This window comes from Mauremys mutica, chromosome 19 (assembly GCF_020497125.1).
Source record: "Mauremys mutica isolate MM-2020 ecotype Southern chromosome 19, ASM2049712v1, whole genome shotgun sequence".
Classification (NCBI taxonomy): Eukaryota; Metazoa; Chordata; order Testudines; family Geoemydidae; genus Mauremys; species Mauremys mutica.
Window position 1 is genome coordinate 25423554 of NC_059090.1, and position 18976 is coordinate 25442529.

General features: G+C 63.9%; 2 protein-coding genes across 5 annotated transcripts in view; both read left to right on the forward strand.

Moving 5' to 3' along the window:
• Positions 1-15: 15 nt before the first annotated feature.
• SDF2 (stromal cell derived factor 2) lies at positions 16-3874 on the forward strand. The gene is made up of 3 exons (XM_044993955.1): positions 16-201; positions 2143-2339; positions 2967-3874. Exons 1-3 carry the CDS (start codon positions 36-38, stop codon positions 3252-3254), a joined length of 651 nt encoding a protein of 216 aa, XP_044849890.1. The 5' UTR covers positions 16-35; the 3' UTR covers positions 3255-3874.
• A 2632-nt stretch (positions 3875-6506) lies between these two features.
• The window catches only part of KIAA0100 (KIAA0100 ortholog), a 28577-nt gene continuing 16107 nt past the window's right edge, over positions 6507-18976 (forward strand). Inside the window, exons 1-16 of one of the 4 annotated variants that reach the window (XM_044993951.1) lie at positions 6507-6646; positions 9698-9827; positions 11103-11152; positions 11725-11887; positions 11983-12101; positions 12624-12684; positions 13064-13274; positions 13527-13650; positions 14081-14220; positions 14412-14479; positions 14622-14770; positions 15611-15729; positions 16128-16291; positions 16506-16770; positions 17223-17428; positions 17855-18941. In XM_044993951.1, the coding sequence (XP_044849886.1) occupies positions 6639-6646; positions 9698-9827; positions 11103-11152; positions 11725-11887; positions 11983-12101; positions 12624-12684; positions 13064-13274; positions 13527-13650; positions 14081-14220; positions 14412-14479; positions 14622-14770; positions 15611-15729; positions 16128-16291; positions 16506-16770; positions 17223-17428; positions 17855-18941 (3064 nt within the window). In that variant the 5' untranslated portion in view covers positions 6507-6638. Of the gene's footprint in view, positions 6647-7749; positions 7897-9697; positions 9828-11102; positions 11153-11724; positions 11888-11982; positions 12102-12623; positions 12685-13063; positions 13275-13526; positions 13651-14080; positions 14221-14411; positions 14480-14621; positions 14771-15610; positions 15730-16127; positions 16292-16505; positions 16771-17222; positions 17429-17854; positions 18942-18976 lie in introns of those variants that run through there. The other 3 variants (XM_044993952.1, XM_044993949.1, XM_044993950.1) reach the window with 3 other exon arrangements.

Genomic DNA, 18976 nt, shown 5'->3' on the forward strand with positions numbered 1-18976 from the left:
TCCGGTTGGGTGGGTTTCCGGTTCCGTTAGAGAGGATGCGGCGCTGGCGAGTCCCGGGGCCCCGGCTCCTAATGCTGGTGGTGGGCCTGGGCGCGGCGGCGGGCTCCGAGCCCGGCCCGGTCACCTGCGGCTCCGTAGTGAAGCTGCTCAACGTCCGCCACAACGTCCGGCTCCACTCGCACGACGTGCGCTACGGATCTGGTAACGGGGCGGGCCTGGGCCCCGCCCGCGATCCCCCCCCGGTCCCCTGGCCTGGGCCCCGCCCGCGACCCCCCCCGGTCCCCTGGCCTGGGCCCCCGCCCGCGATTCCCCCCCCCGGTCCCCTGGCCTGGGCCCCGCCCGCGACCCCCCCCGGTCCCCTGGCCTGGGCCCCCGCCCGCGATTCCCCCCCCCGGTCCCCTGGCCTGGGCCCCCGCCCGCGATTCCCCCCCCGGTCCCCTGGCCTGGGCCCCCGCCCGCGATTCCCTCCCCCCCGGTCCCCTGGCCTGGGCCCCCGCCCGCGATTCCCCCCCCCCCGGTCCCCTGGCCTGGGCCCCCGCCCGCGATTCCCCCCCCGGTCCCCTGGCCTGGGCCCCCGCCCGCGATCCCCCCCCGGTCCCCTGGCCTGGGCCCCCGCCCGCGAGCCCCCCCCGGTCCCCTGGCCTGGGCCCCCGCCCGCGATTCCCCCCCCGGTCCCCTGGCCTGGCCCCCTTCCCGCGATCCCCTCCCCCCACCCCGGTCCCCTGGCCTGGGCCCCCGCCCGCGATCCCCCCCCGGTCCCCTGGCCTGGGCCCCCGCCCGCGATTCCCCCCCCGGTCCCCTGGCCTGGCCCCCTTCCCGCGCCCCCCTCCCCCCACCGCGGTCCCCTGGCCTGGGCCCCGCCCGCGATCCCCCCCGGGTCCCCTGGCCTGGGCCCCGCCCGCGATCCCCCCCCCGGTCCCCTGGCCTGGCCCCCTTCCCGCGATCCCCTCCCACCACCCCGGTCCCCTGGCCTGGCCCCCGCCCCCGAGTCCCCCCCCCGGTCCCCTGGCCGGGGCCCCCGCCCGCGATTCCCTCCCCCCCGGTCCCCTGGCCTGGCCTGGCCCCCGCCCGCGATCCCCCCCCCCGGTTCCCTGGCCTGGGCCCCTGCCCGCGATCCCCTCCCCCCACCCCGGTCCCCTGGCCTGGGCCCCACCCGCGACCCCCCCCCCGGTCCCCTGGCCTGGCCCCCTTCCCGCGATCCCCTCCCCCCACCCCGGTCCCCTGGCCTGGGCCCCACCCGCGATCCCCCCCCTCGGTCCCCCGGCCTGGCCCCCGCCCGCGATCCCCTCCCCCCCCCCGGTCCCCCGGCCTGGGCCCCCGCCCGCGATCCCCCCCCCCGGTCCCCTGGCCTGGCCCCCTTCCCGCGATCCCCTCCCCCCGCCCGCGATCCCCCACCCCGGTCCCGTCGCCTGTCTCTGATACCTGTTATACCCCACAGCTACCCTCTCTGCTCAGGACTCTTTCCTGTATTCCATCTCCAGGTCTGCAGCCTAGCTGCGCCACCCCATCCCTTCCAAGGTCCTTCTCTGAAACCTTTCTCCTGGACCATTCATGCTGGACTGGGACCTGTCTCCATGGACTGACTCACTTTCTCTCCTGTTCTCTGCCCATCCCTTCCCCATTGCTACATATTGTTCCGAGCTTGGTCTGGAACCGAGTCCCCTGCCTGGTCTCACATCCCAGCAATCTATAGTTTTGGTACAGAACCTGTTCTCCCCCGTCCACCCAATGACAACATCTGCATCTGTTGCAGGTTTCTGGGGAGCCTTGTTACCCTCAAAGTTCTTTTGAAGGCTGGGTATGTTGCCTCCTTCTCTGGCGGAGCCTGGGGTCCCTGCCCCCCTTATACTCTGGCTGCACTTGGGCAGTTTGTGCGGCTCTTAAAAGCCTTTGGAAGGAACGTAGTCCTGTCCCTGATTTGTGTGCTGCTCTACAGCATGCTGCCGATTGCATTTTATGTTGAAAACTCTATAAGGGACCCAGAATGTCAAAATATTTTGTTGAACTAAAACTGCCTGATGGGCAAATTCCTGCTTTTGGCGAAGTCTGTCCACAGCCTTCCCAAGTGTTTCTTGCCTTCTGCAGTACTTAAGAATTTGTGGGCAGGTTGTACGCTCTCTGACTTCTTTTCTGGTCACGCAGGTAGTGGGCAGCAGTCAGTGACGGGCGTGTCTGCTGTGGACGACAGTAACAGTTATTGGAGAGTTCGGGGAAAGACATCCATGGTCTGTGAGAGGGGGACTCCTGTGCAATGTGGGCAGTCCATCCGGCTGACCCACATCAACACAGGGCGAAACCTGCACAGCCATCACTTCACGTCGCCTCTATCAGGAAACCAGGTAATCCCTGGAGTTAGAGTTGTGTGGAGACTTCTGCGGGCATGGCTCCCACTTATTTCCCTGGTATTGCCTGACGAGGGTTCTCTGCGGGGAGGTCTGTGGTATAGCATCAGCCTTCTCTGCTCACTGAGCGGTCAGTACTTAGTTGAGGGGGTTGGACAGGACAAACCTTGACCTGTCTGCTTGAGAGCTGGGCTGGTGCTTGCCTGAGACAGTGACACTGGCTACCCTGCCCTGTGTGCCTGAGGGAGGAGAAAGGCGTTGTGTGTATGACTGCAGCAGGGAGAGAGTTGTCTGTAAGTCACTGCCCTGAAAAGGCAAGTCCTTGCAGGTCCCTGCCCCCTTTTCCGGTGGGAATGCTGTTCTCTGTGTGAGTGCTGCAAATCTGACACGATGTGATTCCTCAGGAGGAGGGGGACATGGAGGTATGCTCCTTAATTGTGATCCAAAGGCCCAAATCCCTGCTCAGTGCTCAAGATTGGAGGTTTCTTCTTCAAGCTAATATATAACCTGTACCAAGAATATAATCATTCCACGTTCTAGCTCTTCTCTGGGTGGCTCACTCTGTCTCGCAGGGAAGTTTTCAGAGGCACACTGAAATGGTGTTTCCTTCTGCTGTTCTTGCAGGAAGTCAGCGCGTTTGGGGAGGATGGCGAGGGAGACTACCTGGATGACTGGACTGTTCTGTGCAGTGGGACCTACTGGGTGCGGGATGGCGAGGTACGGTTCAAGCACTCATCTACTGACATGCTCCTGTCTGTGACCGGGGAGCAGTATGGGCGACCTATCCATGGCCAAAAGGAAGTCCATGGCATGTCCTACTCCAACCAGAACAACAACTGGAAGGTGATGGAGGGGATCTTCATGAAACCCAGTGAGCTGTTGAAGACTGACTCCTATCATGCTGAGCTATGATGGACTGTGCTGGGGCTCCTCAATACCTCTACCACACAGTGTTCAGCTCCTGAAGGAACCAGTCTGTCTCTAAACGCTTCTGGAGAGAGACTATTCCTGCACTGGTTGGCACCGGCCAAGGAGCAGAGCCCTGGGTCTCCTGGTTATTCCTTGTGTATGTAATTCTCTGTATTATTTAGGGCTCTGTCTCTTGCAGGATCCTACTGCAGTTGGTTTTCTCCCTGCAGAGGGGCTAAGAGAAACTCTCCCTCCACAGGAAAAGCAGGAAGGAGGGACTTTTAATGACTTGTGTTTATCATCTTGTACTGAGTCTGTTCTCATTGTAACTACCCTGTCTACCGCGTTGACATCCTGCTGCTCCTGTAAACTCCATATTGCTGACATTCATGCACAGATGTGCCCGGGGGGAGAGAGCTGCTGACTAGAACTGGGCTCATAAAGGAATTCAATTGTCAAAGAGTGGGTGATGCTTTATCTTGATCCCATTCATATTGCTTACTGACAGAATTACTCCAGGGCATGGAAATCAGCAGCAACTCCCAGGGGGCGGGCAAGTGTCACAACGCATCCACTGATGAGTGGCACAGATTAAAAAATAGGCCAGCAAGCAAACTAGTAGCACTTATGAAATAAAAAAGCGGGGTGAGCGGCGGGTCAGTGAGCGAGGGGCTGGGGTGTGGGGGGCGGCGGGGGGGTGGGGTAAGTGGGGGGGGCTGGTGACATGACCACTTGTGTCATGTCATCTGAGCACCAGCAGAGGTGTGGCCAGCTGCTGTTGGCAAGAGACAGGGCATGAGATGAAGAGAATGATAGTTAGTTGGGTTAAAACCAGTAAATAGCACTTGTCGGTTCTGCCTGCTCATCCAAAACGTTGATAATCCCAGGCAGGGGAGAGTGTAACTGTCTCGTGCAGGTGTGGCCAAGACTCCTGTGTCTGAACACAGGGACGGAGAGTGTCAGGGGCTGCTTGTTTCTGAAGGCTTAAAAGGGGAGACTCCCAACAGCTTCTGGGATTCCAAAGTGTGACCATGTCTTCCTCGGGGCTTTCCAGCCTGTACAGGTCAGGGGCCGCTCAGCACCAGTTGGGGAGGGGCTGTTCTGCACAGACTAAAGCTGTCATGTTGCTCAGGCAGAGCTCAAGCTGCCACCAATGCCCCGAGCCCCCGCAATGGCAAGCCAATGGCTAGCTGAACTATGCCTAGGTGATCCACAGCTCATGCTGCAGAGGAAGGTGAAAACCGCTGTCAGTCTGACTTGGGGGAAAATTCCTTCCCCACCTCCAATTCATTCCCTTGTCTCGAAAGAATTCATGCTTCTGGTGAACTGGTAGGTGGGCTTCTCCCGCTGGAGCTATGGGTGAGCCAGAGTGTGGGTTTGTGCTGAAGTCTTGCCATCGCCAAAGGCCCTGGTGAGCAGGGGAAGAATTCTGTGTCCCCTGCACTAGCCTTTCCACTTTCTCTGTGCGATGGACACTCGAGTTGCTGCAGGCTTGTGTGGGGCTTGGTTTCTGCTTTTTCAAGTAGGTTCCCTCTGGCCTCTGCCTGTGCATGAGTAGAGGGGGAGGGCCCAGGGAACAGCAGAGATGTATGAAAATAAAAACTGCTTTGACCATGACCCTGTAACTCCCCACAGTATCACCCACCCTTTCAGGAGGGAGGTGGGGGACTCAGGTACCCCAGGGAAGCGTGCCTCAAATGGACAGGCACGTTCCTAATTCAAACAGTCCAGCTCTATTGCTGTAAATCGCCTTTTGAGGTGAGTTTGGATAAATAACTCCTGAGTTGCTGGTTCAGATGCCACCTGGAGCAGTAGAAACGGAAAGGCATTCCCTTTGGGTGGTGATTTCTTGGCTCAGAGCAGTTCCTAATGCATGGGTGTCCACAGAATCAATCCACCTCCACCAGTTCTAATTGACTTCTCAGGGGCAATCCCTGCAGAGGCCCAGAGGTGAGTGAGCCATGGACACTGACCAACCCTCCTAGCCCACTAATGCTTCCTCCAGCAAAGGGCAAAGGCCCATGGGATGGTGGCAGGGCATGCCCTGCTGTTCTTATAGAAATGAATGGAAGCCGCCTGCCTGCAGGGCTGTAGATCCCCAACTTTCACCAGCCACTCAGTTCACTGAGCCATGCTGGCTGTGGGGCTGGAGTTCTAGGGTGGCAGAAGTGCAGGCTGCTGCAACCTGCTGTATTGTTCTTTGTACTTTCAAGCCCAGGCCCTCCTGTCATTTCTCCAAGCAGCGTTAGTTTGTGTTGGCTCCCCGCACCCTGCCTCCATTAACAGCCAGCTGTGATTTCATCAGGGAAAGGAGAGCTTGGAAGGGTGGAGGCAGGATGCTGCTCTAACCCCTCTTGCTTCAGTTACACAGAGTGCTGCAGACCACTTCCCTGGAGCTTTTGAAGTCGCTTCCATGGTGTGGAAAGCACTGTTTGTGAACAGCTCTTCGCTGAGTCCGAGGGCATTACCACTGTCCCATCCTGTTAGCTGGGTGGTGCTTACTGGAAACTCGGTTGGTATTCGGAACCATTCTGAGGCAGAACTCGACTAGACACCAGCGAGGGAATGGAGTGATCCTCTACGCCAGTTCTCTCCCTGCTCAGCTCCAGCCAAACTCCCTGTTCCAAGTAAAGGCAGTTATATAACAGAGTGCGGCTCCAACTGAATCGAAATGATGGGGATGTTAGGGGACCAGACCTGCCCCTGCTGCCTCTCGGCTTCAGCTGAGACATGCTGGCATCAAAAATGCCGAATTGTTTGGTGGACGTTTAATGAAATGGGGTTGGGGGACGAGTTCTCAGCCCAGTTCTCAATGAGCAGGTGCCAGTGTCATCAAAATCACACTTGGAATTGGCATGTATTGGCTCCTGGTTGGCAGCCTCAGCAGAGGCCAAGGACCACAAATAGGGACTGAATTTCCTTCTCCCCTGAAAGATGGTTCCTCCAGGGCAGGGAGAGAAGCAAACTTGCCCTGTTCCCCAGCCTGTGTCTATTCTGTGAATAAGGATTCCAGTTTTCAGTCCCAAATTCACATAAATTGGAGAGAGAAGTGGAAAACGACATGCTCCAGCTATGGGTTAGTGCACAGTTGGCCAGACACAAAATGCAGACTTTTTAAAGGGGTAGGGTCCCATCAGCTTAAACCTTGAGTTTGGGTGAAAGAGGTGCCTGGATCTCATGGCAGTGGGTGCTTGGTCCTGGACAGATGCTCTGTGCTCAGACCCCATGGTGACTTGGATGCCATGCTGATGAGTGTTCTGCTGCCATGGTGATGGGCACTCAGATGTCATAGTGACAGATGCCTGGACATCATTAAGGGTGCTAAGATCCTGTGGGGACAGGTGCTCAGACACCATGGCAGTAGCTGTTCATATCCCATGACGATGGATGTTCAGGTACAATAGGCACTAGGACACCATGACAATAGTTGCTTGGGTGCCATGGTGATGGGTGCGGTATCGGACCTGTGCAGGGCACGCGTGCATGCCCGGGTTGGACGGGATAGCAAGAGGGTGGCCACAGGATGGTCTTTCCCTCCTGGGACTCTGACTTCGAGGGGGGGGGGGTGACATGATGAGGGAGGTGGCCAAGCTGCACTGAGGCTCACAGCCCAGGTAGTACCCCAGGCACACAGGCCCCCCGCCAGCCTACAGCACCCCTCCCCCTGTCAGAGCAGATCTCCTCAGTCCACAGTGCTCCCGACAGCACCCCCCTCGGAGCCAATCCCCCCCAGTGCCCCCCTCGGAGCCGATTCCCCCCCCCAGGACCCTTCCCAGAGCCGATCCCCCCCAGTGCCCCCCTCAGAGCCGATCCTCCCCCCGGACCCCCCCTCGGATCCGATCCCCCCAGCGGCCCCTCCCGGAGCCGATCCTCCCCCCGGACCCCTCCTCGGATCCGATCCCCCCCAGCGCCCCCTCCCGGAGCCGTTCCCCCCCAGTGCCCCCCTCGGAGCCGATTCCCCCCCCAGGACCCTTCCCAGAGCCGATCCCCCCCAGTCCCCCCTCAGAGCCAATTCCCCCCCCCCCAGGACCCTTCCCAGAGCCGATCCCCCCCTCAGAGCCTATTCCCCCCACCAGGTCCCTTCCTCGGTTCCTATCCCCCCCAGCGCCCCCTCCCGGATCCGATCCCCCCCAGCGCCCCCCTCACAGCCGATCCTCCCCCCGGACCCCTCCTCGGATCCGATCCCCCCCAGCGCCCCCCTCAGAGCCGATCCTCCCCCCGGACTCCTCCTCGGATCCGATCCCCCCCAGCGCCCCCCTCAGAGCCGATCCTCCCCCCGGACCCCCCCTCGGATCCGATCCCCCCAGCGGCCCCTCCCGGAGCCGATCCCCCCAGCGCCCCCCTCGGATCCGATCCCCCCAGCGACCCCCCCCCCGGAGCCGTTCCCCCCCAGCGCCCCCCTCGGATCCGATCTCCCCGGAGCCGATCGGGCCCGTCACTCCGGGAAGGCCCCTGTCGGCCCTGCCGCTCCGCCTTTCCGGCGCCGGCCTCCGGGTTCGCGGCAGGTCGGCCCCGCAGAGGCGGCTCCTGGCCCGGGGCGCGGACGGGGAAGGGCCGGTGCTAGGAGCCGAGGGGCCGGGGCCGCGATGCTGCCTCTGCTCGCCGCGCTGCTCGCCCTGCTGCTGGGCGCGCTGGTGCTGGGCCGGTGAGCGGGGGGCCGGGGTGTGTGTGGGGTGAGCGGGGGGCCGGGGTGTGTGTGGGGTGAGTGGGGGTCAGTGAGCGGGGGGCCGGGGTGTGTGTGGGGTGAGTGGGGGGCGGGTGAGCGGGGGGCCGGGGTGTGTGTGGGGTGAGTGGGGGTCAGTGAGCGGGGGGCCGGGGTGTGTGTGGGGTGAGTGGGGGTCAGTGAGCGGGGGGCCGGGGTGTGTGTGGGGTGCGTGGGGGGCTCGTGAGCCGGCGGCCGGGGTGTGTGTGGGGTGAGTGGGGGGCTGGTGAGCGGGGGGCCGTGGTGTGTGTGGGGTGAGTGGGGGTCAGTGAGCGGGGGGCCGGGGTGTGTGTGGGGTGAGTGGGGGGCTGGTGAGCGGGGGGGCGGGGGGTGTGTGGGGTGAGTGGGGGTCAGTGAGCGGGGGGCCGGGGTGTGTGTGGGGTGAGTGGGGGTCAGTGAGTGGGGGGCCGGGGTGTGTGTGGGGTGAGTGGGGGTCGGTGAGCGGGGGGCGGGGGTGTGTGTGGGGTGAGCGGGGGGCTGGGGTGTGTGTGGGGTGAGTGAGCGGGGGGCCTGGGTGTGTGAGGGGTGAGCGGGGGGCCGGGGTGTGTGTGGGGTGTGTGGGGGTCAGTGAGCGGGGGGCTGGGGTGTGTGTGGGATGTGTGGGGGTCAGTGAGCGGCGGGCCTGGGTGAGGGTGTGGTGAGTGGGGGGCTGGTGAGCGGAGGGCTGGGGTGTGTGTGGGGTGTGTGGGGGTCAGTGAGCGGAGGGCTGGGGTGTGTGTAGGGTGTGTGGGGGTCAGTGAGCGGGGGGCCGGGGTGTGTGTGGGGTGAGTGGGGGTCAGTGAGCGGGGGGCCGGGGTGTGTGTGGGGTGAGTGGGGGTCAGTGAGCGGGGGGCCGGGGTGTGTGTGGGGTGAGTGGGGGGCTGGTGAGCGGGGGTCCGGGGTGTGTGTGGGGTGAGTGGGGGTCAGTGAGCGGGGGGCCGGGGTGTGTGTGGGGTGAGTGGGGGTCAGTGAGCGGGGGGCCGGGGTGTGTGTGGGGTGAGCGGGGGCCCGGTGTGTGGGAGTGGGTGTGGGGCAAGCACGGGGGGACAGAGGACTTGGGGAGTGAGTGGGGGGCAGTGTTAGGCACCAAGGTGAGCAGGGTCTGGAGTCCAGGTACCCCAGCCTGGAGTTGCCCCACTGGAGCCGCTGTCATTTCTAGTTGCTGGGGTGGGTCCCCTGGGGGCCCCATCAGCCCAAGAACCAGGCCCCCCAGCCTTGAGGCCCTGGCACATTTCCCCAGAGGTGCATTTGGGGCCAGGACTGTGCAGCTGGGGAGTTGCCCATTGCCCCAGACACCCTGGAGTTGGCTTTGTGTAGCCCCCCACAAGAGACCGATAGAGGCTCCCCCAAGCACCCTGACTGGCGCTGCCCAGGCCATTGTGTGCCTGGCTCTGGGCACAGGCTTTGTGGTCCCCCTGCTTCCCCCTCTGGCTGGCACTGCCCAGGCCGTGCTGTGTTCAAGGGCAGACGCTGCCCCTCCCTCATTGGCGCCCAGGGTTTGCTCTTTCTATGGTGGCAGGGCCCCACTCAGGATTAGGGCCCTGTGGCAGTGGGTGCTGCACAGACTCAGTGATCCAGGCCCTGCCCACGGCCTGTTCCATGGGGCTGGGACTAATCCAGCTGCCGCTGGACCCGCAGGGAGTTTGAGTTGTTTCCTGAGCTGCAGGCAGAGGGTGGATTGGGAGTGACCGGGTGCCCCCCCCCCCCCCCCCCAGGGTGCTCTGAGAGCTGGCATTTACCCGATCTCTCTTTGACTTGCCTGCAGGTGGCTTGTGTGCCGGCTGGCCACTAACTGGTGCCGTCAGAGGCTCCGGGCAGAGCTGAAGATTGGTTCCTTCGGGTTCTTTTGGCTCCAAAATATCAGCCTTAAGTTCCAGCAAGAGCAGCAGACGGTGGTGGGTACTACACTCCTGAGGGCATTCTGTGCCAACAAATTGCTCATTGGGGGGGTTAGATGTGAGGGGATCTGGATGCACACAGCCTTGTTGGGGGGTTTCCAGGTGCTGGGGCAATGGGACTCTAAAGGGGCTTCCAGGTGAAGGTGGTTGGGGCTCAGTGGAGGGGTCTAGGTGTGGGGGTCTCAGCAGGGAGGTCTGGGTGCTGGGGGCGTGGGGCTTTGTGGGGTGGGGGTCTGTGTGCAGCTAGTTGGGGGGCAGTGGCATGGGGGTCTGGATGTGGGGGCTCAGGGTAGTGCAGGCGGGTGGGGCTCATCAGAGTGGGGGTTTGAGTGCAGGGAGCTCAGTGCGGGGTGGTCTGGGTGCAGGGGGCTCCGGATGCAGGGGTTGAGGTTCAGTGGGGTGGGGTTTGGGTATGGAGGGCTAGGGGGGTTCTGGGTTTATGGGGTGAGGCTTGGCAGGAGTGTCTGAGAATTGGAGATCTGGATGCACGGGTTGGGAGGATGCAGGAGCAGCTCCCCGTACAGTGACCCCCTCCCTCGGCAGCTGAGGAGCAATGGGGGCAGGAAGCAGGGGAGGACGCTGAGCTTCCTGCAGCTGGGGACGTTTCTGGGGGTGGATCTGACACAGCCCCAGCCACTTCTTGCAGGGGAAGAGGAAGTCCTGTCCTACTCTGTCTCCAGCCCAGCTGGGACTAGCAGCTAATCCCAGCTCTGAGTAAGAGCCACTGGCTGGGGTGTCCCCAGCCCTGCAGTGATTTACCTCTCTGCTGGCTGCTCCGGGTGCCTGAAACGATGAACCTTCTCTGCTAGGGAGTGGTGCATGACTGCTCTTGCAGCTTCTCTGTGCTTCCCCATCAGAAAGTCATTTTTCTGCGGGGAAGCAAAGAAATCTGCAGGGGACATGAATTCTGTGCACGCCTAGTGGTGCAGAATTCCCCCAGGAGTAGTACTAGTGGTTCTCAGAGTGACGGGGATCAGCTCCTCCAGGTGTGCGAGGCCTCTGCCTTCCTACCACAGTGACCCGCTGAGGTCTCAGATCCCATGGCAACTGCTCATGCAGCCACTGGAGTGAACCCCCACATGACTAGTCCCTTCCACCTAGCCCCACTGCTGGCCCTAGCCCCTTCCTCCCCCGTTACTAGAGCCCCGATGCTCCCCCATGTGGACAGTGTGATGGGTGCTGGGGGTGGAAGGAGAGAACACAGGATGGGTGAGCATTACAGGTTGAGGCTAGGCTCTGTAGCTCCACTGACTTTCTTGTGTGTCCTTGCAGGAGATTGACAATATCTGGATCTCCAGTAAACTCCTGAGCCATGAGCTGCCGTAAGTACCTGCCCTGGCTCTTTCCTCGCTCTCCTTTCTGTGCTTGGGAGTGTGGCTCCACCCTGACCCTGCTCGCTTGCCAGGGTCCCCCAGCTCTGCCTGTGGGGCTCGGCCCGCTGCTTTCTGCCGTGAGGAGAGACCAACTGTCTCTGGGCACAGGCCGGGGCGGCTCTAGGGATTTTGCCACCGCAAGCACGGCAGGCAGGCTGCCTTTGGCGGCTTGCCTGCGGGAGGTCCCTGGTCCCGCGGATTCGGCGGCACGCCTGCGGGAGGTCCACCGAAGACGAAGACCCTCCGCAGGCATGCCACCGAAGACAACCTGCCTGCCGCCCTCGCGGTGACTGGCAGAGCGCCCTGTGGCTTGCCGCCCCAAGCATGCGCTTGGCGGGCTGGTGCCTGGACCCGCCCCTGGGCACAGGAGTGTTCTTCTCAAACTCCCCTGGATGTGTAGACTGTGTGGGGGCAGGACACGGGGGCACCATGGGTGGCTGGGCTGATGTAGGGGAAGGACTCATGCCATCCAGGCTGTGTTGAGCGGCAGTAATGCCTCCTGTCGCTGTTCCTCTGTGCAGACGCTACCTCGCGCTGTGTTTCGGCGAGGTACGGGTCCGTACAGATCTCCAGAAGCTACCAGCAGCAGAGCCCCCATTCCCCGAGGCTCCAGCTGAGGGCGGCAGAGAGGAGAGCAAGGGAGACCTGCCCATTAAACCCTCCCTGCTGAGAGTCCTGAGCCAGGTGAGTCTCCGTGTGCTGGATCCGAGGAGGAGGGTGGGTGGGGAGCAGGCCTAGCTCCCGGCAGACGCTCCTCACTGTGGCCCCCTTGCTCCCAGCTCTTCTCGGTTCACGTGGAGTCCATCAACATCATGGTTCTGCATGTGGCCACCTCCGAGTCTCTGTGGCACATCCAGGTGACCAGGACGCGCCTGCTGTTGGACAGCGACGGGAAGCGGTAACTCCACCTTGCTCTGGCCTGTGGGACCAGGGCTGGGTAATGGCCACATACAGCTCCCTTGGCTTGGGAGAGCCTTGTTGTGGCCTTTGCCCTGGGGGACCATTCCCACCCTGTGCCTTGTAGATCTGGGCTGGGGGCCTGCCACTGGGACTCCTTCCTGGCAACATCCTTTCCACAGTTACTGGCGCTACCCTGCCCCCCTCCCCAGGGCTGTTAAAATCCTGATCTTCTCCCCCCTCTCTGTTGGTCAGCAGCTCTCTGTGGCCACTGGAGGGCGCCCCAGGAGCATAGCATCCTAACCCTCTGCCTCCAGGGACTGAGACCATCCCAGCCCCTGTGTGATGCCTAGTTCTTGCAGATGGCAGCCTCCTGCTGCGTGGTTCAGCTATAGGGTGGATGCTCCATCTGGGAGCAGGGGCTGTAGCACAGACCCCAAGTTGGAAAGACCTGGCTGGGAGGCAGCAGGGCCCCTCTGTGCCTGCCAGGTCTGGTCTGAGCTTTCTTCTGCTCTCCCCCCAGCCTGGACTGTGAGGTGACCCTGTCCCAGGTGAACAGCAAAGTGCTGAAGAGCAGCCAGCTGGTGAGTATCCAGGGTGGGGGCCCTGCAGCAGCCAGGCCCCAGCGCCTGCTCTTGGGGAGGTCATGCTGCCTATCGCCTGAGCCCAGCATGGTGGGGCACCAGGAGGCACAGAGTGAACCTCGGGGGCTCCCAGCTGGAGATGCTGGCCAGTCCTGGAGCCCAGCGAGTGGTGCTAGCAGGTGGGGTTGTAGCCTCGGGGCGGGGGGTGTAGGGCACAGCCGCCTCCTGCTCGCTGCCCTGTGACCAGGCTGCCTGTGGGCACTGGTTGGGGCTGCACCCGCTGCACATAAACGGAGTGGCTGGAAGCTGCCCCCATCACCACGGGCTCCCCCCCCATGATGTCATCTCTCTCACCTGGCCCCTCTGTCCCCCTGTACAGGATGAGACGTGCCTGGCAGAGCTGGCCCTGGCTCTCACCTTCTCCATGGAGGTCAATGTGAGCAAACGGCAGCTGGTGGGCATCAGCCTGGGCGTGTGGACCCTGCACGCAGAGCTGCACGAGGGGCTGTTCTGCAGTGAGCTGCTGCGCCGGGCAGCCAACGGAGTGAGACGCAGCGGTGCAGGGGACCAGCCAGGCTGCCTGGCCCCAGGTCGGCCAGCCATGTTCCCTGGGAAGTCTCTGGGGACCGCAGGGAGGGGAGAGGGTGCCCCGGGGCCCCCCTGTTCCCTGCACCCCATAGAGTGTGTCTGGCAGAATGGGCATGGGGGTGGTTTATGCCGCCTTAGGTCCCAGCCAGGGGATCCCCTTGGGCAGGTCAGGCCATTACTGCCTCCTGCTGTGGGGGAGTGGGAGCTCTGGGGCGAGACTCCTGCCTGTGACCAGGTCTGTCCCTTGCTCCCAGGCTCTGGAGAGGCCCCGAAGTCTCTGCCTCTGCTGAGCTTGTGCACTCTGCAGCTCATCCCCAGCAAGGCGAAGGTGGAGCTGGAGAACACCAACGTGGTGCTGTCTGTGAACAGCCAGCAGAGGTAATGGGGCGAGAGGGCTGGCACCATGACAGGCCCAAATGCCCAGCCCGGCTGCTCTGCCCCCCCCCCCCCCGCAGGCACTCTCCTGAGGCCCATGCCTCTCCCCTGGCTCCCCTGTGCCGGGCGTCCCCTCCCCGAGGGTCTCCAGGCGTGAGTGGCCTGGGGGAGGCAGGATTGCTGTGGGTGAGAAGGCCACGGGCCAGGCTCCGGGTGGCTCTGGAGTGAGGATGGAATGAGCATGGCCTGGGCTCCCTTGGTCGCCCCTCCCTTCTGAGGCCGTGAGGAGCGCTCTGCCCCAGGCTGGGCTTGGCAGTGATGGGCAGGGCAGGGCTGGGCTGGGCCGTGCCCGGGATCCATGCTGGTTACCAGTGGGCTGTGGCTTGGGGCAGGAGGGGCTGGGTGGCTGTCCTGTGACTCGGCCTGGCTCCAGTTCTTGTGGGTTCAGGCACCTCACGTGGACCCTGAAGCTGCTGCAGTTCCTGTATCAGCGAGACGAGGAGCAGATCCCTCTGCGGAGCTTCACGCTCACCTCCGACCTGGGCCAGATGAGCACAGAGCTGCTGCTGGAAGGTGAGTGTGGGGGGGCTGCTGGCGGAGGAGTGGCTCTGTCCAGGGGACCGCGGGAGGAGGAGGGGAGACCCACACCACTCTCTGCCCACTTGGATGGGGCTACTCCAGCTCCACAGCGTGGGCGTGGGCGTGGCTGGCTGGCTAATGCCCAGGGCCCTGCTTGGTGACTCTGCGGCCCCTTCTCCCCACAGATGGCCTGCTGCTGTCCCAGAGTCGCCAGCGCATCGTGTGCCTCAGCTCCCTGAAAGCCAGCGTGCAGGTGAGTGAGGGACTCCGGCCGCCGTGTCCCGTGCCACGCTGCCCCTTGGTGCCCGCAGGCCCGGAGCTGGCTGGGCCTGTTGACGTGCAAATGAGCAGCAGGGAAGAGGTCTCGCTCACACCTCCCGTGTCCCCATCTCTAGGTCACGGCCATAGACCTGTCAGCTGTTGTGCTGCTCAATACCTGCATCGTCCACTATCGCCACCAGGAGTTCTCTCACTGGCTCACCCTGCTGGCCCAGGAGTGCCGGGCTACTGGCATGCCGGCCCCCGTCCAGAGCCGCAGGGGAAGGTACGTGTGGGCCCCGGGCGGGGCGATGGGAGGGGTGATCTCCAGCTAGGGCGCTCAGCAGCCCTGGTTGCCTCCCTCGGAGCTTGGGCGCAGCACACACACTGCCCCGGTTTCAGGGTTAACTGCACCTTCCCTTCCCCGCCAGCTTCCTCCAGGGCATCCACTTGAGGCTGCAGGCTCCCAGCCATGGGAAGGCCTAGGGCTCTCCCGCCGGCCGGGGCTACGCCGATGTCTGCCAGTCGCCAGGCAGCCCCCCCGCAAAGCGTAGGGGAAAAGCAGTGCTGTGAGCGCGTCAACCCACCCCAGGTCCTGGCCACGCGCACGGGTCAGCCAGCAGCCTGAGGGGCCCGAGCCAAACCCTTCCCAGCCCGGCCGCACTGGGGGGCCCTGGCGGGCTGGCTGCTGAGTCACAGGAAGGCCTGGGGGTCCTTTATGTGAAAAGCCTTTTCTTTGCATGCTGGGCTCTGGGAAGCAGTAAATGCAGCCCCCCGGGGTCTGTCCCCTGAGGGACTCACCTCGCTGAGCCCCACGGAGGAGCCGGGGTAACCTGCCCCTGCAGAGCTGCCTGCCAACCCTGGCCAGCGGTGACCGGCTGGGCTCCAGAGGTGCTGCGTGCGGTGCAATACCTGCCCCATGGAGTGTTCCTGCCCTGGCCCGGAGCACGGCCCGGCTCCCTCCACTCAGCAGGAGCTGCACAGCTTGGTGTCTCTGCAGGCGAGAAGCAGGGCTGGGCTGGCCGTGTGGCCTGCTGAGGCCCTGGGACAGGAGCTCCCTCGGGGCCTGTTCTGTAGCAGGGGGCTCAGGCTCACTAATGCCATGGCCCTCCTCACCCTCTGGCAGGAGCTGCCCCCAGATCTTGGCTCCTATCATCCTCTGTGCCTCCCTGTCCAACGTCAGCATCTCCGTGCAGCTGGGGGACACGCCGCCCTTCGCACTGGGCTTCAACACCATCTCTGCGGGTAGGTGCCTGCGGCATGACCGGGCGGGTGCCATCCCAGCCTGGGCAGAGCATGGCCTGGCCTTTGGCTGCTGTCATGCCCATGGGGCCCCCTCTCTGCTTTGGAAAGGGCTCTGTGGCTTCCAGGGCAGTGCCTGCAGCTGGCGGAGGAGAGGCGGGTCTGGGCTGGGGCCCTCCAGCATGGCGTGGAGGGGCAGGAGGTGATGGCGGGGAGGCCTGGATGGACACACCTCTGTGGCAGTCCCTCAGCTCCTGGGTCTGGGTCAGGATTGTTTCTGGGGGTGAGGTAGCAGCTTGGTCCCCAGCCCCAGGGGAGCACGGCTGGCCCCTGCCTCGCACACTGCAGCGGGGGGTCAGGAGAGCCCCCGCCCATGCTCACCTCCTGCTCTGTGCCCTCAGACTACCAGCACCTGCGCCCCCAGAGCGTGCACCAGCGGGGGGTGCTGGCCATCGACCACCTGTGCTGGCGTGTGGGAAACAACTCGCACATCCAGAGGGCCCCGCACCCTCCCAACATGCATGTGTGGGGAGAGGCCCTCATCCTTGACTCCTTCAATTTGCAGGTGAGAGGGGCGGCCTGCCAGAGGAGGGGTGAGGGGTCAGCTCTCCCCCCGCCCAGCAGGCATGGGCGCAGCTCCCTTGTGAGGCAGCGGGGGGGGCTTCCTTCCCCAGGCCCTGCAATGGGCAGTGGGGAGGGGCTCTGCCTGGGCTGGGCTGGGAGTGAGAAGGTGCCAGCTTCCGAGCTGCCAGCCAGTGACTGGACTGTGCCCCCTGCAGGGTAGCTACAACCAGCCCCTGGGCACGTCCAGCGCCCAGGCGGACACGCTCTTCCTGGACTGCACCATCCAGGGGCTGCAGGTGGAGTCATCAGACACCTGCACCAAGTGCCTCTCCAGGGTCCTGTCCCTGCTGCACCCAGGGGCCAGCCAGGCAGAGCTTCCAGTGGAGCCAGCCCCCTCCCCGGGGGAGTCCGCAGGCCTGCTCTGGAAGGTGGACCTGAAGGTGGAGGATGTGAACCTGTTCACACTGTCCAGCCTGGTGGGTAAGTGACCAGTGGGGCTGCTGGGCAGGGGCAGCACCATGGGCGGGCAGCCATCCCGCAGGATCTGCTGCGCCAGCCAGCCAGAGGCAGTAGCCCTCTGTGCAGGCGTCTGAAGGACAAACCCACAAACTGCTCCTTCCTTCCCTGGAGATCCTGAAACACCCAGCCGAGCTCTCCCGCCTCCCGCACTCCCATGCTGACTGCCGCGTCCCTGCACCTGCCCCTGGCTGTCCACAGTCCCTCCCGGGGCCTCCTGCCCCCCCGGACTGTCCTGGTACTCGGCCGCCCTCTCTCCCTGGGCTCCGGGATGTGACCAGCCCTTTGCAGGGGAGGGTGTCCTTGTCCCGGCCTGGCTGTTGGCAGCTGCTGGTCCTCCCCGCACTGCCCCGTGCTGGGGGCTTGGAGGGCTGTGCCCTGTCCTGCCCCCAGAGGTAACCTCCTGTCTCTGCCAGGTGCCTCGGAGGTGAGGCTGGACACACTGACTGCCCTGGGCAGTGCCGAGAGCTGCACGGTTAGCGTCCAGGGCATGGCGCTGGCCTTGGTGAAGAGCATTTCCGAGAAGATGCAGCCCTGCTGCAAAGCCCCAGCCATCCGCTGCCCCATCCTCAGACTCTCCATGCTCTCCTTCACCTACCACAGCAGCATCCACTCCCTGGAGGTAGGTGCTGGGCCCGCTGCTGGCAGAGTGCACCTGGGACGGCAGTGCCTGTGGGCTGAGTCCGAGGCGGCTGAGTGACCCAGCGGGTCAGGGCGCCTGCTGGCGTTCCCACTCGGACTGGGACGTCAGTGGGGCCGTCAGGTGAGGGCGAGCGATGGGCTCTCAGCCAGGCCCTGTCCATCCGCGTCACACCCTGCCTCATGGCTAGAGGCCTCTGCTGCAGCACTTGGCAGGGCTGGAGTGTGTGTGGGGCACTGGGAGGGGGTTCGGGGAGGTCAGGGGCAAGGCGGCTGGCAGAGCAGTGCGGAGAGCCCGCTCAGCCCCTGCCTGCTCTGGCCCTCGCAGGCTCGGCCCCCGGGGCATGCTAAGGGCTGCTGGCAGAGCAGAGCAGAGACCCAGGCCTGCTTGCCCCTTTCTGTGCCCTAGGTCCAGTGTGGCGAGGGCCTGACCCTGCTCTGGAGCCCACCTGACCACATGTATCTGTATGAGCACGTCCTAGCCACGCTCCAGTGCCGTGAAATGCTGCAGAGCACCCTGGGCCAATGGAGCGCTCCCTCCCTCCCCCTGGAGCGCCAGGCCGCTGAGCCAGGGAGCCTCAGCAAGCCCCCCAGCCCAGCCCAGGGTCCCCCAAAGAGAGTCCTCAACCTGACGCTGGAGATGAGCTCCGCCAAGGTCACGGCCTTCGTCTCTGAGGCCAGCTACATCAGCCTGGTGGCGGAGCGGGTCTCGGTGAGCCGGCACGGCAGTGCCCTCCACGCCTACTGCCCTGACCTGGCCGCCGGCTTCGACAAGCACAGCATCTTCAGCTTCAAGGAGGTGGAGGTGCAGCTGCTGCCGGAGCTAGAGGAGATGATCCTGCATCGCAGCCCCTTCCCCACCCTGCGCACCCTGCGCAACCGGGTCTGGGCCTTCTCCTTTGCCAGCATCGTCATCGAGCTCCCCTACCAGTACGACTTCTCCCGCACGCTGGACGAGGCCGTGGGCGTGCAGAAGTGGCTGAAGAGCCTGCACCGGCGGGGCCGCCCTCCCAGCCCGGCCCTGCCCCCGGACCTCCTGCTCAAGGTGCAGCACTTCTCCTGGGTCTTCCTGGACGACGTCTTCGAGGTGAAGCTGCGGGACAACTACGAGCTGATGAAGGACGAGAGCAAGGAGAGCGCCAAGCGGCTGCAGCTGCTGGACGCCAAGGTGGCGGCTCTGCGCAAGCAGCATGGCGAGCTGCTGCCCGCCCGCAAGATCGAGGAGCTCTACGCCTCGCTGGAGAGGAAGAACATTGAGATCTACATCCAGCGCTCCCGGCGCCTATACGCCAACATGCCTATGCGGAAGGCCCTGCTCACCTGGACCCTCTCCAGCCTGGAGCTGGTGGCCCTGGCCGACGAGTCCTTCCACGGCGTGGAGCGCGTGCTGGAGCAGATGAGGGACCTGGACAGCGTCAGCCCCTTCCCATCCGAGGGGCTGGAGCTGGTCACCCAGTGGTGCCGCATGCTGAAGGGCAGCGTCAAGACCTTCTTCGGTGAGTGTGTCTGTGGGGCTCCTCCGCCCCCATGG

Bases quoted from the DNA above. Each gene is read 5' to 3' on its own strand.
- SDF2 (XM_044993955.1), top strand. From the start codon at position 36: ATGCGGCGCTGGCGAGTCCCGGGGCCCCGGCTCCTAATGCTGGTGGTG. The intron at 202-2,142 runs GTAACGGGGCGG...CTGGTCACGCAG, and splicing joins CGACGTGCGCTACGGATCTG to GTAGTGGGCAGCAGTCAGTG. The intron at 2,340-2,966 runs GTAATCCCTGGA...CTGTTCTTGCAG, and splicing joins CGCCTCTATCAGGAAACCAG to GAAGTCAGCGCGTTTGGGGA.